The sequence below is a fragment of the Trachurus trachurus genome (genome assembly GCF_905171665.1).
Source record: "Trachurus trachurus genome assembly, chromosome: 22".
In the NCBI taxonomy this organism is placed as follows: Eukaryota; Metazoa; Chordata; class Actinopteri; order Carangiformes; family Carangidae; genus Trachurus; species Trachurus trachurus.
Genome location: NC_139907.1, coordinates 4,333,505 through 4,353,827, shown reverse-complemented (window position 1 = coordinate 4,353,827; position 20,323 = coordinate 4,333,505). Strand labels below are relative to the sequence as shown.

The window sequence follows — 20,323 nt, the reverse complement described above, 5'->3', positions numbered from 1 at the left end:
ACACTTCTTCACACACCTTGTAGCGCCACATTATGTAATAACATTTCATTACGTAATAATGTAATACATTTTCACCTCACGATGTAATAAAGACGCATTTTGTAACAATCCGACACTTTTTTGGGATAAAATTCATGAACGCAATATGTAATAAAATTTGCCGCTTGTTACGTAATGCACCAAATTATTGCATTTCCTTCATAAAAAAATGCAATACCCGCATTTTGTGATAATTTGGTGCATTAGGTAACAACTTATTACAAATGCGGCAAAGTTTATTACATATTGCGTTCAAGAATTTTATTACATAATGTGGCAGAGCCGTTCACATACAGTAGAATCAGTTTGAAGAGTTTGTTCCTGTTGGAGACAGTGATTGAAAGTCAAAGTCAGTTTATTGATTTTAGCAGCATTGATCCATTATTGATTGATCGACTCCTCGTCTTGTTGTGGGTCCATCCGTGAACATATCGGGACACATTTCTCCTTGACAGAAGTTTCCCATTAGTCCCAGCACACGTCTCAGCCAAACTTTTAAGAACTTCAAATCCATCGTCAACCATTTCATTTTATTAAATAAACGGTCACAAGATGTTCGGAGAGGAGAGAGGCGTCTCGGCGGGCATCAAGTCGTCGATGGACTGACCCTTCTCCAGCTGCTTCTCCATCTCGATCAGCAGCTTCGTTCCGTCGACGACCATCTGCACCAGCTCCACCTCGGAGAAGCCCAGTCTGTTGGCGTTGGAGATGTCGCAGACTCCGCCCACAACAGCCGTTTCCTCGCCGCCTGAGACAAAAAAAAAAGACACAACAAACATTAAAGGGATAGTTCACCCAAAATTGAAATTTTATCCGTGGCTTCTCTGAGTTACAGGGGGTCTCGGCGTAGCAGTGCATGTCCACATAACGGTTGCAAATGGATACCAACTGTCTTCGTAACAAAAAGACACACCAAAAAACATCCAAATACCTCCATGCTGCTCGTATGTAATGTCCCTCTTGTATTGAAGCCCCGAAATGCGAAATTGTCCCGAAAAATCTGTCTATATTCTCAAAGCTTCTGCTACAAACAAGCTTGAAATATAGACTTATATAATTTTTTTCGGGACAATGTCGCATTTCGGGGCTTCAATACAAGACGGACATTACGTACGAGCAGCATGGAGGTATTTGGATGTTTTCTGGTGTGTCTTTTTGTTACGAAGACAGTTGGTATCCATTTGCAACCGTCATATGGACATGCACTGCTACGCCGAGACCCCCTGTAACTCAGAAATTACAATTTTGGGTGATCTATCCTTTTAGATACAGACCTCAGATCAGTCGCCTGCTGCAGGATACATGATGATGGTAGATCCAACAGTAAAGATGATTTTACCAATTGTTCCAATAATTCAACACCAGTTGAAGACACATGCGGCGTCTCAATTCGATTACTTCCATCCTGTAGCATGTAAGTGCGTTCACACTGACAAGTCTGTCAAAACACAGCGTATTGTACAAACAAAACAAGCTGGTAGATGTGTTGACGGGTCATAATAGCGATCCAAAATAAAAAATATATAGTTTTTTTTAGCGGCACTCAGGCCCTGTCCTATTATACACACTAGATCACACTTACACACTTAGACACTTGGCGTCCGCGTTCATGTGCTTAGTGTCAGTGCGCAAGTGTGTCCCATTTCTCCAACGACCAAAAGTGCAGCGCGTTTGATTTGCACCTTACCCACACTTACCATAGGAACGCATCGGAGCAGTACAGTATAAATCCCACAATGCACCAGCTAGAAGCCATGTTTGGGAATAAATTTCAATATAATGAATTTGACTTTCTATCTCATTATTATGACTTTTTAAATCTCATATTTTATATTCTTTTATCTCATATGGTTGAGGTTCGTACCAGCTCCCAATGTAGCAGATGCCGACCTTCAAACACATCGTATACTTTAACTCAGGGGTTCTCAACTCGTCCCACTCTGGGACCCACATCTTCCCATGGTCATTAAGTCGCGACCCACTTTTATAGAATTCAAACCAAGATTTAAAAAAAAAAAAAAGCCTTTAAAAACTCATTTTGCTCTTTATTGAGCAAAGTGCATTTCAGAGCACATGAATGAAACTGAGGAGGACCATGACAACTGCATGTACGGAAGTGAATAAAAAAATATCAAACTGCACAAAATGGAGACCAACAAAACAATATATTTGACTTCTAATGCATCTCTGCATTCAGAGCATATTCACTAAAGTGAATAAATATCAAATTGCACAAAATAAAGACCCACAAAACAAAACAAGGTATTTTCACTGCATTCAGGCCACATTAATAAGAAACTGAGGAGGAGCATTACAACTGCATGTGTGCAAGTGTCGTGTGCCTTTCAAAATAAGTTATATTTCAAAATAAAAGACATATCCAACATCACATGCGCATTAAATATTTACTTTTTTGCCCAGCTGTCCGCGACCCATCCAGAACAGGTCCCGACCCACCAGTTGAGAACCACTGCTTTAACTAATCCTCACTCTAGTATTCTAACATTCAGTCGATTTTGCAGAGTATGAACATTATATTTATTCAGTTATGCGTTGCGTTTACTACATGACAGTGAACTAATGGAAGTGATAGAACTGAGACGCAGCTGCAGTGTTTCTCCTCCAGGTTCTCGTACCTGTTCCACGTTTCTGGAGCCTCATCCTCTTGAGAACTTCCTCGAACTTGGCGTGTTTGCTCATGTGGGGGATCTTCACGTGCACGCTGGCCCGCAGGCCGGTGCCCAGGTTGGAGGGGCAGGTGAGGACGTAGCCCAGGTGCTCGTTCCACATGAAGGGGCTGCCCTTCGCCTTGAACAGGTCCTCAATCTGAACACAAACAGAAACAGAGTCAGAATCGGATTTAAGGGTCAAGTGTGTTGACGAAATTTGACTCTGGTTTGCATTGCTCTCTGACGTTCACATAAAAGATGTAGAACTGAAATTGAACAATAAGTTAAAGGGATAGTTCAACATGTTGGCAAATTGGCCCATTGTCATAATCCCTATAGTCATAGCAGTAGGTTCGTTACCTTTATTTGTCGGTGCAAGCTGTTTTTAGAACGGCGGAGCAGAGAAGTTAGCTGCTCAGAGCTACGCTACGGAGGCTCATGGGATTTCTTGGTTTCCCTCATCAAACTCATCAAATACAAAATCTAAAACTCCAAAACACTTTCGTGGACAAGTTGTGACCTGCACATTCACCACGCTATGAGACGTTTTCAAGGTAAATACAGAGACTGCTTGCAGAAAAACTGTCCCTGAACGCAACGTGCATCAGCGGTTTTGCATGAATGTCCCTCTTAAACAACTCTGTCTGGTAACGTTGTGTTATTATCTCATAGCGTGGTGAATGTGCAGGTCACAACTTGTCCACCAGAGCGTTGTGGAGTTGTTGGATTGTGTATTTGATGAGTTTGATGGGGGAAACCAAGAAATCCCATAATGAGCCTCCGTAGTGTAGCTCTGAGCAGCTCACGGCTCTGCTCCGCCTTTCTAAAAATAGTTTGCACCGACAATTAAAGGTAACAAACCTACTGCTATGACTATAGGGATTATGGCAATGGGCCAATTTGCCAAAATGTTGAACTATCCCTTTAAGAAGAATAAGAATAATACAAAGCCCTCGCTACTGCAAATGCTCAATAAAATGCTCCTGCGACACTTCATTGTGCTTTATTGAATGTATTTTCAACTACAAACAAGCCCAACTTTCAACTTATATATTGCAATCAATTTCTAATTTTGTGACTCTGCATTTCTTTTGTACTTTTTTATTTTATTTGTCATGATAAGTCTTACATTTCATCCATAATGGTCTTAAAGTGAGATTGCATAGATCTAAGTGTGCGGAGATCTCTTTCCTCCAGCACCTTAGCAAAGAACCAGCTGGGTGAAGCGGCAGCCCCTTTTTGCATATCCATAATGGTCTTAAAAAGGTCTTAAAAAGTCTTAAATTTGAGCCGGTGAAACCTGCAGAGTGCCTGTAATTATTTGTGTGGTATTAGGTTAAGCACATTGTGTTTGTTTATACTTGTGCCATCGATGTAGATGGGATCACATTAATTGGCCAATTAAAGCAGAAGTAAGTGATCCGGTGGTTTTGTCTAACTTCCTGTCAGCCGATGGAGTTAGCAGTCCCCGCCCTCGTCCCTACGTCACCACATTCACGCGCATCCCTTGGCTGCACACACAGAGAGGACTGGCCCTTTATGCCGTTCTCTCTCCTCATTGGATAAAGGTTGTAGGATACAAGGAAAGTTTTCTCCTCGGCTCAGAGCAGAGCAGAGTGACTGACAGACCCGTGTTTCAGACCAAACACTCTATAGAAGTGATTGCTGTCGGAAGATAGAACTATTTTAGACTTATATTAACACAAACATTCCGCTTACTTCTGCTTTAAATGAATAAGAATAATACAAAAATAATTGAATAAAATAGACTAATATAAATAAAATAAAGCAGACAGAGATTGGACTGTATGGTCACATGTAGTGCAAATAGATAACGAGGTAGTGCCATGAAAATAAAGAATAATTGCTTGATAGATATTTATATGAGTTATTAATGATATGTACATGGTTTACGTGTCTCTCTCTCTACATATAAACAGTGGCAAGAAAAAGTGGCAAGTGGCTGCCCGTTGCCTGATTCTGGGGGTCTACCAGAACAGAACCAAACTGTCAGACACTCGTGTTGTGTGTAATGATGAAGACTAATGATGAGTCGTGGTGTTTCCTGTTTCCGACCTTGGTGAGTCCGGTGCAGAAGCGCTGGAACACCTCCTTCATGTTGCCTCCTTTCTGCATGGAGATCACACGCAGGTGGTCCTCCTCGTTCACCCACACCAGGAATGTCTTGTTGTCATTGTGCCTGAAGACACAAACAGAGAGTTCAGTTTCCTCCCATGCGTCCTCCTGGAAAACCCGGAGAATGGTTGACTAATGTGGACCAATGGAAAACTATAGTGACAGAGAGCTGTAGTGGGCCTGGTTTGAAAACAAAAACAACATGTTTTTGTGTTGTTCTATGATAAATTTGTCTTTATTTCTAATCATGTAAGAGATTATTTCATAGATGAGTCAGAGCCACAGACTGCACATCTTTAAATCAGACTTCTGGGGCAGAGAGAGGAATAAACATAGAAACAAACTTGTTAAAGGGACAAAATAAGATACAACTGTCTATAAAGCATGAATGGGACGAGGGATGTGTAAGTGTTTGGAGTGATAACATGTCTGTCACACTGAAAAAACTCAAAATCTTTCCGAGAATATTTGTCTTATTTCTTGTCAAAATGTCTCATTTCTAGTCAAAACTCATCCCTTTCCACTTAAAATAAGACTCATCACCTAAAAATTAACTTGTTTTTAGATCATTTTCACTTGTTTCAAACACATTTTCACTTGAAATAAGTAGAAAAATCTGCCAGTGAAAGCAAGTTTTTTTATGCTTGTAATAAGAAAGAAAAACTTGCTCCACTCTCAGATTTTTCTGCTTATTTCAATTGAAAATATGCTTGAAAGAAGGAGAAAGTGTCTAAAAACAAGCTACTTTTTATGTTATGAGTCTTATTTTAAGTACGATGAGATTTGTTTTGACTAGAAATGACATTTTGACTAGAAATAAGACAAATATTCTTGGTAAGATATTTGAGTTTTTGCAGTGCTGCAGACTGTAGCAGCTGAAAATGTCCTGGAAAATGATTTCAAGAACCCTGCTCCAACAGATGCAGACAGATTTACAGATTTACTCTCACCAGATGCCCCTGGCGTCGGGCCAGTCGCGGGCCATCCCCGAGGCCAGCACCAGAGGAGCCACCGGATTGTCGAACAGGAAGTGGTCGTCGATGAGCTGCTGCCGCTCGGCCTTCGTCATGTTCTTCAGGGCGAAGTATTTCCCCTTCAGGTCTCCGCTCAGAGAGTCCAGAGCTGCAGGTTTGATGTGTTCTCATCAGTCTGTTTTCCATTCACTGTGCTGTTTCTCCACCTGCTGCCACCAGAGGGCGCTCTCTGCTGCACTAAAGGCTTCACTTCTCTTGGCCTCAGATACTTCAGCTTTATTACATAACGATCACTGAGCTGGAGACATTAATCTACAAATCCTGCATTTGCAAGTTCCTCTTTAAAATTTTAGGAGTGCAAGCAGAAAATTCAGGGGCTCACACTGTAAATTAACTTGCAAAACAAATATTCACTTTTCATTTTCATTCATGATCCACATCGGCCTGACACCTGTTTCATCAGTGTTAAGTTTTTAGTTAGTTAGTTAGTCTTTTTTGTTTGTTTGTTTGTTATTTTCGATAGATAGATAGATAGATAGATAGATAGATAGATAGATAGATAGATAGATAGATAGATAGATAGATAGATAGATAGATAGATAGATAGATAGATAGATAGATAGATAGATAGATAGATAGATAGATAGATTCTGTCTGTCTATCTATCTATCTTAAAGGGATACTGTAGTTCACTCAAAATTCAAATTTCATTATCTACTCCCCCTCATGTGGACTAAGGGCTGGGAGAAGTTTCAGAGTTATCTGTGGCTTCTCTGAGTTACAGGGGGTCTCGGCGTAGCAGTGCATGTCCATATGACGGTTGCAAATGGACACCACTTTTCTTCGTAACAAAAAGACACACCAAAAAACATCCAAATACCTCCATGCTGCTCGTATGTAATGTCCGTCTTGTATTGAAGCCCCGAAATGCGAAATTGTTCCGAAAAAAAATTAAATAAGTCTATATTTCAAGCTTGTTTGTAGCGGAAGCTGTTTTTTGGTGTGTCTTTTTGTTACGAAGACAGTTATATGGACATGCACTGCTACGCCGAGACCCCCTGTAACTCAGAGAAGCCACGGAGGACTCTGAAACTTCTCCCAGCCCTTAGTCCACATGAGGGTGAGTAGATAATGAGTGAAATTTCAATTTTGGGTGAACTATCCCTTTAAATTAAGGGCAAAAAGCCTCCATTTAGGGGCAGAGTGAAGCCCTGTCGCCACCGTGTCGTCCTCACCTTGGATGGAGAGCTGCTCCACAGCTCGTCTCTCTCCTCGGCTGCAGTGTGGCGGCAGACAGTACCCGCGGATGCTGCGGCCTGTTCGGACTCGGGAGCTCAGGACGTAGTTGGGGTCGAGGTCGTCGCCTCCCTGAGAGAGAGAACGACACACACACACACACACACACACTAGTTAGTTTCTTTGTTCAGGTCCTGGTGGTCGGTGGCTCATTTCTTTTTTTCCTCTCCTGGAAAAAGAAAAAATTATTAGTTAATTATTAACTTTTTATTTCAACTTCAAATTAAACAGATCTATTCCAATTACCCCTACAATTTGAGACAGTGCAAGTGAATGTTTCATCTACTTGTGCATTTGCAACCAGTAAATTTGCTGTTTGTTTTATTTTAAACACCATTTAAAGGTCCAGTGTGTAATAATTGTCAAGGTTTATTGGCAAAATCTGAATCTACTACCCATGAATATATTCATACAAGTGTACAATCACTATAGAATAGAATCCGTTTGGTTTTTGTAGCTTTATAATTCTTCTTTTATATATACAGTACATATAGCAAAGGGTCTTGCTTTTAGAGAGTGTCGCCATCTTGCGCCGCCATGTTTGTATGGCACGCCGAACGGAAAATCCAGCCAGTCAGAGAGCACGTTTCAAGAGTTTCATGTTCAGCTATCACGCCCCCCCCCCCCCCCATTTTAACACTGGACCTTTAAAGGGCAACTTCGTTTTTTTTCAACCTGGACCCTGTTTTCATATGTTTTTCTGTAAATGTGAGTGATGGATAATACTTTTATTGAGGTGGCTGCAGTATTGAGCCGGGCAGGCAGCCTGCAGCCCAGCTAACGCTCTTGCACGGGGCAAGTGGCTCTTGTCAAAGTTCGCCCTGTAAACGGGCATTTTTTTCACACTGACAGGCTCAGATAGTTACAATGAGTGTCCGGCAACAAACTAGAAAGGAGAAATGAACGTAATAGTCTCTACCTTTAGCACGTCTCTTCTTCCTCTGACTGGCAGTAGTCATCCCGGTCAAAGTGGTCACAGCAGACCCTGTGGTCGGCACGGCGACGGCGCAGTGCATCGACAGGAGTGTTAGCATCCATTTGTAGCACAGCTAACTGTTAGCCCTAACATGTGAAAGCTGCGCGAAGAGCAGCCCAACATTTTGTTGTTACAATTTGTAAATTCTCCGGTCGTCTCTCTTCACCTCAGTCAGGTAACAGTATTCCCCACAGGGCCGGCCCCTGGCATAAACCCTCTATGCGGTTGTTTAGGGCCACAGCCGTTAGGTGGGGGGCCACATGATCAGAAAGGTACAGTAGGTTCATCAAGTCATTTAAACATCCTGAGGTCTGCACGTGCACGCTATGAGCTTTATATGTAATGTGAAGTCAATATTCAGCTTCTTTTATCTCACATTTGAGACATTTGGTGAAAACAGAACGGCAGAATGACAACATTTGTGCTCAAAAAGCAATCTTACAAAATTTCATTTTAGACTTGTTTTCTACACTTATCTATTACTGTATTCATATCCTATTTCAAGCACCAAAACAGTTCATTCTCATGACTGAAGGAGTGTTTTCACAAGGGATTTGAATTTTTTTCCAAAAGCAGACCTCAAATTTCCAGCATTTGGCCTAAATTATTTCTTTATCCAGTGTTCTAGGACAAACTGGCCTCAGTGTGCTTACAGCGGAGGTTCTAATATTTAGACATAAAACACTTGAGTATTGTTACATCTGCAAGTATCTTAAAAATATCAATTTAAGAAAATATGTAAAAGTTGAGAAAATGGCCTCAAACCTCAGAGGGCATAAACACGTCTGTATTCAGTTTTAACCAGTGATTTGGTGTTTGCGCTTAGAGTGCAGGGCCACAAACAAAAATCTTGTTTAGGGGGCCACCAAAATCCTAGGGCCGGCCCTGTCCCCACCGGTGTTTTGCCGCGAACGAGATTTCTGGCGTGGTGAGATTTGGACACAGATCACAGCAAACAGCGACCTCCAGCTAAAGGTAGAGACTATTACGTTCATTTCTCCTTTCTAGTATGTTGTCGGACACTCATTGTAACTATCTGAGCCTGTCAGTGTGAAAAAAATGCCCGTTTATAGGGCGAACTTTGACGGGAGCCACTTGCCCCGTGCAAGAGCGTTAGCTGGGCTGCAGGCTGCCTGCCCGGCTCAATACTGCAGTGACCTCAATAAAAGTATTATCCATCACTCACATAGCCTATACAGAAAAACATATGAAAACAGGGCCCAGGTTGAAAAAAACCGAAGTTGCCCTTTAAACATGGAAGGGGCAACTCAAGGAATCTGGTATCTGTCATTACGTGTCAGGCCAAATACATGTGTGAGCCTCACACATATTTGGCCTGACACGTAATGACAGATACCAGATTCCTCCTCACACTGTGAAGATCATGAATGAGAAGGAAATGTGAATATTCGCTGTGTCGATTTACAGCATGCGCGCTCCTAAAATTTTAAAAGTTAGGGGCCACTGTGCAAAAAGTTAGTCTGGAGCCCTGATTTAGCAGTGCAGTGTTTATCCTCGCTGTTGGTAGTGAGTCTTGGAGATGTCAGGGGGAGGTTTCCAGCATTAAAGAACAATTTTTTTTCCCGCTGTCAGACCTGTCAACCATATTTAATGTCGTTTTCCCCTGAGGGAAAGCTGGGAGTCATCCTTCAGCAGGTTCCACTGGGAGCTGTACCTCCTGTTACTGCTGCTATCGGGCTAATTACCCCCTTCCATGAATCCAAAATCCCTCCATGGACATTCCTATACAACATGTGTGAAACAGCCAAAGCTTCCCTGGGGGCAAAATGAGCAATATGGGTTGGAAGTTAATCCCATTTGATGTCTAATTATTTTTGATGTTATCTGCTCTGTGACAGAATTTCAGGTGTAGCCTATACATTGATGATTTGATGGGTTTTTTGATGCTTCAGTAACATTGGCCCAAATCGTCGACTGCAATACCTACTCATTTTGTTTTTTTCTTTTGTATTTTGTTAAAAAGTAGAGATGTCGGGGGAGTTTACTGAGGGTCACTCGTGTCTCAATTAAAGTGTCTGTCAACTTGAACGTCCTGTCTCACGCTGTATCTTTTGTATCTGGACACAGAGAGGAGATGTGAAACGACACTGAGATGGTTTATGGCTCTTAAAGGGATACTCCAGCATTTTTTTTCGTGTCTTGCCTCACTCCCGAGTCCATGACCAGCAGATAGACACCATCCTTTCGACTGTGCGTGCAGTAACAAGGGAGATAGAGCCGTATCGCCCATAATTAGCTTAGCTCAAACACTGGAAGTGTATAGGTAGTGTTAGCCTGCCTCCTACCTGAGCTGAAATCAGCAGTCAGAAGCTGATTTCATTTTAGCTCTAAACTCTGTAAATATATCACTTTATCAACATTTCAAACATTTTTAGGTGAGAAAGTAGCCGTTTAGATCAGCAGTGTGTCGTTAATTTGTCTAAATACCAGCTGTTTGCAATTTTGTTCTGACGAATTCGGCGCTACTCAAGCTAGCCGTTGTGACCAACGCACTTCCGGTTACTTTCACAAAATAAAACACCCGTTGCCCTTTACATACAGAAAACCATGACGATAGAATTTGTGCTTTTCCTTTGAAACAGGAAGCTAACCTACCCTCGATGTAGCTAGCATGAACCAAAATAAAGCATCTTTGCTTGAACCCTCCGTTTTGACCGGCATCTGACCGCTCAAGATGCCTTACCGGAGAGTTTTGTCAGCTCTGAGACGAAGATCGGCCCGCCGGTTTCCGTTTAGAGTTGCTGAAGAGTTTCTCTGATGACTTTAGGTGGAGGCAGGCTAACACTACCCATACACTTCCAGTGTTTGAGCTAAGCTAATTACGGGCGATACGGCTCTATCTCCATGGTTACTGCACGCACAGTCGAAAGGATGGTGTCTATCTGCTGGTCATGGACTCGGGAGTGAGGCAAGACACACAAAAAAAAAATGTTGGCGTATCCCTTTAAATCACTAACGTTTCAATATTTTGCAACTACCTTCAGGTTGTCTGAGTTGAGGTCGGTCTTGTGCTTGTCTGAGGGCTTGTATCCTCCGTGTCGGCCCTCGATCACGGGGTCCAGCAGCTCCTTGAAGACCTCGTACGTTTCCTCGTCGCCGGCGATGCAGCCAACGCTCAAGACGAAGGGACGGCCTTTACGTTGAGTCAGAGGAGGCAATGGACAGGAAACACAGACAGACTTACATCCTCACTATCTGAATGTGCTAAACACAAACACAGTCTACAGAGTGAGCACAGAGTAGACTATACCTGCCGTTGTCTACAGGTGCTGAACTGAATGTTTAAAGGGATAGTTAGACATTTTGGAAAATTGGGGCTTGCGTCAAAACGGTCAAAACCCGGAAGTTTATCATGGCGCTGGTTCCCGGAAAAGAAAGTGAATGGGATTTTTTTGCACTACGTTTTGGATTATGACAGAAAATCAGCTCTGTGACTAAAACACTATGTAGTTTATGATACTTGCAAGTTTTGTTCAGTGAGATAATCTTCACACATGAACACCTTTTCTACCGTATTTGAAGCTTAAAGCGATGGCTAGAAGTAAAAAGCTATTACATTAGACTTTAACAGACTACTACACAGTCGCATGACTAACGTCACCACCGCGAAGCTTTCCACTGATTTCAGCCTCATAAAAACATTGTACAACGGGGAAATGAGACTGTTTTTACTTGTTATAGATCCGTAACATACGTGAAATAACATAGGCTACATAAAAACAACACACGTATTGAGCAACTTGTTAGCAACCGCCTTTTTTAAGACACAAAAGCTTCTAAATTCACCAGTAGGGTATTTACTAACGTGTACCCGCTTAATAAGCTTACAGACCAAATTTGAGGTATTTTACCAAAAATCCCATTCAAAAAACGTATTGACTTTTAGACAAGGGAACATGAAGTGCTAAAAGCGCTGACGGAGTTCCAGGTTTACTGGCAGTAGTTATGAAATAATCATGTAACGTTAGAGACAGATTTCAACAGCTCAAGTAGTTCAGAGTATTTGCTTCATGTGTTGTAATGTTGCATAATGTTACATTATTATCTCATAGCATGGTGAATGTGCAGGTCACAACTTGTCCACCAGAGCGTTTTGCAGTTGTTGGATTGTGTATTTGATGAGTTTGATGAGGGACAGGGGACCTGTACCGTTCACCTCCATTGTGTTCACTGAGCAGCTCACGACTCTGCCCCGCCGATCTCAAAACAACATGCACCGATAATTAAAGGTAATGAACCTACTGCTGTGACTATAGGGGATTATGGTGATAGGAGAAATTGCCAAAATGTTAAACTATCCCTTTAAGGCTGTAGGCAGCAACACTCTGACACAGCTGTGGATTATCAGCTGCTCTCTGCATACATTATGCAACACTGTAATCTTTTACCATTTAATAATAAAGCTGTATCTGTGATACATTGTACTGAGCCTTCAAAAAAATAAAAAATAAAAAATTAGGAGGCCAGTAAATATAGATGGACAAATGGTCGAAATGGTCGATGGTTTTAAATATTTAGGCACATACATCGACAGTAGTCTTACCTTCCAAATCAATACGGATCATGTTTTTAAAAAATGTTCACAACGCCTCCACTTGCTACGCAAGCTTAACAGTTTTGGAGTGAGTCAAAGTATTTTAGAAACAGTGTATAAGAGCCTGGTGGAAAGTATTTTATCATTTAACATGATCATGTGGTACGGAAACCTGAATATTAAAGGGAGAAACAAACTGCAGAGAATAGTGAACATGGCCTCTAAGATTTTAGGGAAGCCACAGAAACATTTGAGCTGTCTCTATGATGAATGAATTAGAAGTAAAGCTGAGAAGATAATTAATGACTCCTCTCATCCCATGTACAGCGAGTTTGAGCTTTTGCCTTCGGGGAAGCGGTATAGACTACAGATGGCAAGGAAGAACCTATACAAAAAGTCCTTTGTCCCAGAAGCTGTCAACGCAAATATGAAATTATGTGGGCCTATTTGAATGTGTGATGTGTGAAGTACAGTTACTGCCGTAGGCTATTATATATATATATTTTCTTTTATGGTAAATGGTAAATGGTCTGTATTTATATAGCGCTTTACTATACCTGAACGATACCCAAAGCGCTTTACAGTACATCACATTCACCCATTCACGCACACATTCACCTTTATCCTTGAAATGTTTTTTACTGTGTCATTGTGTTCTGTTTCGTGAGACATGTCTATGGTGAAACCAAAGAGGAATTTCCACTCTGTGGATAATAAAGTTTTTTTTTTTAAATGGAGGGGGGGCAGCAGCTAACTGGTCTCCATATGTCTGAACAGGGCCGTTGCTAGGAATTCTGGGCCCCCTTAAAGAATACTAAAGTGGGCCCCTCCCCCTAACTTTTCCAGTTTTTTTTCTTAGACTACGTATGTATTATCATTTTTTATTTAGCCTACTTTGTTTTGATGCTAATGCGGCATTACACTACAAAAACTCAAGTATCTTAGCAAGAATATTTATCTTATTTCTAGTCAAAATGTAATTTCTAGTCAAAACAAATATCATTATACTTAAAGTAAGACACATCATATTAAAAGTAGCTTGTTTTTAGACACTTTTTACTCCTTTCAAGCATATTTTCACTTGGAATAAGTAGAAAAAATCTGATAGTGGAACAAGTTTTTCTTCCTTATTACAAGCACAAAAAACTTACTTTCACTGGCAGATTTTTCTATTTATTGTGAATTTAAGTGAAAATTATCTAAAAACAAGTTCATTTTTAGGTTATGAGTCTTATTTTAAGTGGAAAGAGATTAGCTTTGACTAGAAATTAGACATTTGGACAAGAAATAAGACAAATATTCTTGGAAAGATGTTGAGTTTTTACAGTGTACTATGAGTATTATTCAGGGTCTTATACAAAATAAATCAGTCATACAAAGATTAGACTACTGGGGTTTTTTATGGGCCCCACTGGGCCCCTAGAATTATCATCACCTTTCTCCCCTATACAACGGCCCTGTGTCTGAATCTGTTGCTCACACTCCGCTGCAGCAAGGTCACAGTGCAAAAAGCAGTTGTTTTTTTTTACCTGGGTTATCAACCCCGGGCTGGATGACATCATCCAGACTAAACCCACTGGGCGTCTTTTTGCTCCTCAGACGCTCGTACATGTCCGGAGTCAGGAAGTCGGTCATGAGGTTGTGGTGTTGACTGAGGTCCGGGAACTCCTGCTCGGAGGCGAACTTCATCTTCACCCGGTTGAATGTGTTACTGAAAGGCATGGCTGATCCCTGCACAGTGAAACAAACCGGTCGGCAGCTCAGTCATAAGCACATTTCACACATAACCCTGTCATAAACATCAATGAATACTTATGACAGTTGTCCTTTATTGTAATTCAGAAAGTTATGTCCCTTTTGGTGCAAAGTTGACATTGTTTGAGATGTCTTAGTTATGACAACTTGACATAAACCAGGACAACATAACCTGTCATAAACATGTCGTAGCAGACCTAGACCTAGAGCCAGCTCGTTTATTTCCTGTCTTACATTATTGGACCAATTGATTCATCCAGGTGTGCTTGACCATTGTTGTGAGGTCAGACACACCTGGATTAATCAATTGGTCCAATAATGTTAGACAGGAAATAAACGAGCTGGCTTATTTCAGGAAGTAGTGGAGCTGTGCATAAAGCCCATTGTCAAACTTAAAAAAACAAAAAAACAAGATCATTACAATTGTCATAAATATTGTCATTAAGCTTTTCTTTCTTTCTTTATTTTAATTAGACATTTAGACATGTTCGAAATACATTAATTTAAGTGTAACTACACTGCCAAATGAGTTTATAACTGTCACATTTCCCTCCTACAGTGATTTAATAATGATTTTAACTGTCATTAAGTGTCATTACATAGTCAAATCAGTTTATAACAGTGTCAAAACCATCCATATAGTTTAATGTCACATTAAGATTAGTGCTGTCAAAGTCAACGCATTAATTTTGGCAATTCATTTTAAACATTTAAAGCAGAAGTGAGTGATATATTTGTGTTAATATAAGTCTTAAATAGTTCTATCTTCCGACAGCAATCACTTACATAGAGTGTTTGGACTGAAACACGGGTCTCTCAGTCCCTCTGCTCTGCTCTGAGCCGAGGAGAAAACATTTATCGTATCCTACAGTTTTTATCCAATGAGGAGAGAGAACGGCATGCAGGGCTGTGTGTGCAGCCAAGGAACGCCGTGAATGTGGCGACGTAGGGACGAGGACTGTTATGGTGCGTTCAAGGAAACTCGTATTTTTCCGACCGTGAAGTCGTACCAGTTCGATCTGGTACGAGTTCACCGGTCGGAAGTTACGAGTGGCCGTTATAGTGATTTTCACAGGTAAAACAGGTCGGAAAAACACGAGTGGGTTGCCTGGAACGCTACAAAGTCGTAAGTTGTGACTTGAAGCTGTAATTTACGATTTCAAAATCCTGCCTGGAACGCAGCATTAGCGAAAACGACCGGACCACTTACTTCTGCTTTAAGGTTAGTCAACACATTAATTTTGGCAATTAATTTCAAACATTTAATGCGTTAAAAAAATGTAGTGCAATTAATGTCATTAATTTACTTTTTCCTTATCCTCCAGATTGTGTTGTCATTTCATTATCATTGTTTTTCTCAAAGAAATGTTTTTTTCTTGTATTTAGGATACTCCTTTTATGTGAAGCAGTTCTTTTCCCTTTTGTTCTCCCTCTTCTTTTCTATCTAGGCTTGCATCTGACTTGTGATTGATGGCGGATATGCAACAGGTGTGTACCACCATTAGCCACTCCTCTTGCCATTCCACACAAGACTTGACAAAGGCCTTGTACTGGCCGAAACGTTGTCAAATACATTTCTTGCACTTGGAGCTGAGTGTGCAGCGTTTCTCTTTCCTTCCTATGAAGGAATAATAATTCCTATGTCAGTATTATGAGCACCCATTCAAGTAAAGTGTTACTTTTTTTTCTTTTCTTTTTTTAGATATATTTTTTGGGGCATTTTTAAAGGGATAGTAGCATTTTTTTTTTAAAGTGGGGTTGTATGATCTACAAATAGCCCCTAAGTACTTTAATTGCAGTAAAAGACTCTCTGCACTCCTCCCGTTAGCAACGCCAGCCCATAATAGCCCTGCCCAGAGATTTACAACATACATTGTTGTGAATGGACCCAAAGAAACGGCCTATTTTCGTGGCCTAAAAGAGGTTTTACGTGAAAAAAAATACACAGTTCCATTGTTCGCAATAATATAATTTTTTCCAGCCCTTCAAAGTGCAGGAAAAACACTGTTTTCATTTGGACCTAACCAACTCACGTATCCCTCCGCCCAGGGTTAGCGCCCGCCGATCAGCAGTTGGTTAGGTCCAAATAAAAACTGTGTTTTTCCTGCACTTTGAAGGGCTGGAAAAAATTATATTATAGCGAACAATGGAACTGTGTATTTTTTTTTCAGGTAAAACCTCTTTTAGGCCACGAAAATAGACCGTTTCTTTGGGTCCATTCACAACACTGTATGTTGTAAATCTCTGGGCAGGGCTATTATGGGCTGGCGTTGCCAACGGGAGGAGTGCAGAGAGTCTTCTACTGCAATTAAAGTACTTAGGGGCTATTTGTAGATCATACAATCCCACTTTAAAAAAATGCTACTATCCCTTTAATGTTTTAAATTGGCAGTGGAGAGATAGGGAGACTACTTCAGACTACACTATCATCAAGGGTGTAGGTTGCATATGGACAGTATGGACATGTCCTTACCAATATTTTTGAAAGAGCAGATTTGTTCCTACCAATATTTGAACCAACTGTAAGTCCATTTCTTACACAACCATTCCTCGGATGTACGTGACACTTGGTGGACACGTTGCAGAGGACGTGCAAAAATAGGTGCGTTTTGGCTGTTGGTACATAAAACCAGCCCTGTTTCATAACACAAAATGAATAATAGCTAACTGTCAAATGTTGATTACACCATTCACCACGGTGGCGAAACAGTAAAAAGGCCAGATTAATTTATAATAAACAAAACACCTTTTTCTATTAGGCCTGAAGAAGTATAATGTTTTTGTTTTGTTTTTTTCAAATATTTAAGTCAATTTTGATTTTAATTGTGCCGATGAGTCTATTTTAATGGATAAATTAAACCCAAAAAGTTATTAAGTGACTGAATTTGGCTTAATGTATTATACTAAGATTTAATTTGTTATTGTTTTAGTTTAAGTTGATGAATATCTGCATTTGCACATTGCTATTTTATATTTTTGTCTCCTTGATTACATTCATGCCCTGATCAGCAAGTTTTTTTTTCAAGAAGTACTTTCTTACTCTTACTCAAGTAACTATTTTACTTTTACTTGAGTCATATTATGCCAGAGTAACAATACTCTTCTGTCTGTATCTTGGAGCTCTTTTAAGCCAGTGTGTTCAAAATGTGAGACAAACTATATAGTTACATGTGTCTGCTATTAAATTGTGTTGCTGTTATCTCTGCAACACAAACAGAAAATGCATGGTTTAGTCTCAAACACAAGAAGTGAAATTTTACAATTCACCCCATAGTCTGGGTCAGTTGTAACATTATTAGATAAGTATTATGACAAAAAACTTGATATTAAAAGCTTTTTATTCAACACTTAAATTACTTTTTAATATAACAACTTTTTAATATAACAAAGCTCTTGGGTGTCATCTTGACAAACAATCTGTCATGGACAAGACATACAGATGCAGTGGTTGCTAAGATGGGGAAGAACATATCAATCATAAGAAGATGCTCAGTGTATTTAACACCACAATTGACCAAAAAAGTAATTGAGACACTAGTCTTGTCACACCTAGACTACTGCTCAGTGGTCTGGTGCAAATATGAGGGACCTGGGAAAACTGCAGCTGGCTCAAAACAGAGCAGCTCGGCTTGCCCTCAAGTGTACATCAAGGTCTAATGTAAATGAGATGCATGTCAAGCTCTCCTGGACAAAAGTCACGGAGAGGCTGACAGTGTCACTCCTTGTCTTTTTAAGGAAAATTAGATTGTCAAAATATCCCATCTGTTTATATAATCAACTAACATCAAAGCAGAAGTAAGTGATATATTTGTGCTAATATAAGTCTTAAATAGTTATATCTTCCGACAGCAATCACTTACATAGAGTGTTTGGACTGAAACACGGGTCTCTCAGTCCCTCTGCTCTGCTCTGAGCCGAAGAGAAAACATTTATCGTATCCTACAGTTTTTATCCAATGAGGAGAGAGAACGGCATGCAGGGCTGTGTGTGCAGCCAAGGAACGCGCCTGAATGTGGTGACGTAGCGACGAGGACTGTTATGGTGCGTTCAAGGAAACTTGTATTTTTCCGACCCGTGAAGTCGTACCAGTTCGATCTGGTACGAGTTCACCGGTCGGAAGTTACGAGTGGCCGTTATAGTGACTTTCACCGGTAAAACAGGTCGGAAAAACACGAGTGGGTTGCCTGGAACGCTACAAAGTCGTAAGTTGTGACTTGAAGCTGTAATTTACGATTTCAAAAGCCTGCCTGGAACGCAGCATTAGCGAAAACGACTGGATCGCTTACTTCTGCTTTAATCTTATTGTACAGTCGAACTTCATACGCTGCAGGATCGGATTACATCGACAACATCCTCCGTTATACGTTTAACGTTATATAATAATAAATAAGCGAAATTTAAATAGAACTTTGAACTCTTTTATCAGCAGTTTAACTCGTCCTTGTACCTTTTATTTTACTTTTGCGGAGGTGGAAAACACAACCAAACATCCGTTATTCCTCGAATGTGACTCATATTGAAAGTTCAACACAATGGAAGAATACTTAAAGCAGAAGTAAGTGATATATTTGTGTTAATATAAGTCTTAAATAGTTATATCTTCCGACAGCAATCACTTACATAGAGTGTTTGGACTGAAACACGGGTCTGTCAGTCCCTCTGCTCTGCTCTGAGCCGAAGAGAAAACATTTATCGTATCCTACAGTTTTTATCCAATGAGGAGAGAGAACGGCATGAAGGGCTGTGTGTGCAGCCAAGGAACGCCGTGAATGTGGCGACGTAGGGACGAGGACTGTTATGGTGCGTTCAAGGAAACTCGTATTTTTCCGACCGTGAAGTGGTACCAGTTCGATCTGGTACGAGTTCACGGGTCAGAAGTTACGAGTGGCCGTTATAGTGACTTTCACCGGTAAAACAGGTCGGAAAAAACACGAGTGGGTTGCCTGGAACGCTACAAAGTCGTAAGTTGTGACTTGAAGCTGTAATTTACGATTTCAAAAGCCTGCCTGGAACGCAGCATTAGCCAAAACGACCGGATCACTCACTTCTGCTTTAAGATTGTTTTTACTGTTTTTTTTTTTTGTTTGTTTTTTTTCAAGTTGATGAATTAGATTATTATTTCTGTTTCATTTTATTCTTACCTGATTTCACTTTATTGTTATTATATCTCTGATTATTGCTGCAATGGTTGTTATTATCATTAATGTAAGCTTTTTTCTATTATTATTATTTGTATTTTTATTTTAACTTTTCTTCACATTTTATGTGATTTTACGGTGGACCCCAGGAAGATTAGTGGCTGCTGTGCAGCTGCTAATGGGGATCCAATTAAAATAAACAAAATAAACAAACTATATTAGTCTCATCACCTGAACCTTAACCCTTTCATCGTTGACTGTCAAGGTCTTAAAAGACAAAGAAAAGATAAATGCAATTAAAAGTTTGGTTGGAGAAGGTTAACATACTAAATTGCTGTTGTTACAACCAACCCAGACTCTTGTAGCCATGAACTATCTTACCTTACTAACAGCTAAAACATCTAACAACTTGCATGAAAGATAATCTACATAGACACACAATAAACCTAATGTAAGTTTGATGAGTTTAACTACAAAGCAGGCGATGCTATCACAAAAATAAATGAAGGGGAAAAATACTTTCATGCCTCAAAATTATTAAAATATTCTTCTGTTTCTGCCACAGGCTACTATACCTTTTCACATACGGAAATAGCACTAAACCGAGCATATACAGAGTGAATCTGATGATTCATATCTTGTTCCAGGAGAAACTGGAAGTGTGACAACTGTAACTCATGTTACAACTATCAACCATTCTCCCTCTACCCACCTCTGTTTTTCCTCCTACCTGTTGCTGACAGACTTGTGCACTACTATTACTTCCAGGGGTTGAAACGAAGATC

At 40.3% G+C, this 20,323-nt stretch overlaps 1 protein-coding gene across 1 annotated transcript; it reads right to left on the bottom strand.

Annotated features, from left to right (window-relative positions):
* Nucleotides 1-478: 478 nt before the first annotated feature.
* On the bottom strand, nt 479-14,367 carry LOC311006127 (creatine kinase, testis isozyme-like; the record flags this gene model as incomplete). The annotated part of the gene is made up of 7 exons (XM_083998828.1): nt 479-787; nt 2,676-2,865; nt 4,785-4,908; nt 5,795-5,966; nt 7,054-7,186; nt 11,090-11,244; nt 14,175-14,367. The coding sequence occupies 7 exons, from the start codon at nt 14,365-14,367 to the stop codon at nt 585-587; spliced, it is 1,170 nt and encodes a 389-aa protein (XP_083854954.1). The 3' UTR covers nt 479-584.
* Between the last annotated feature and the right edge of the window lie 5,956 nt (nt 14,368-20,323).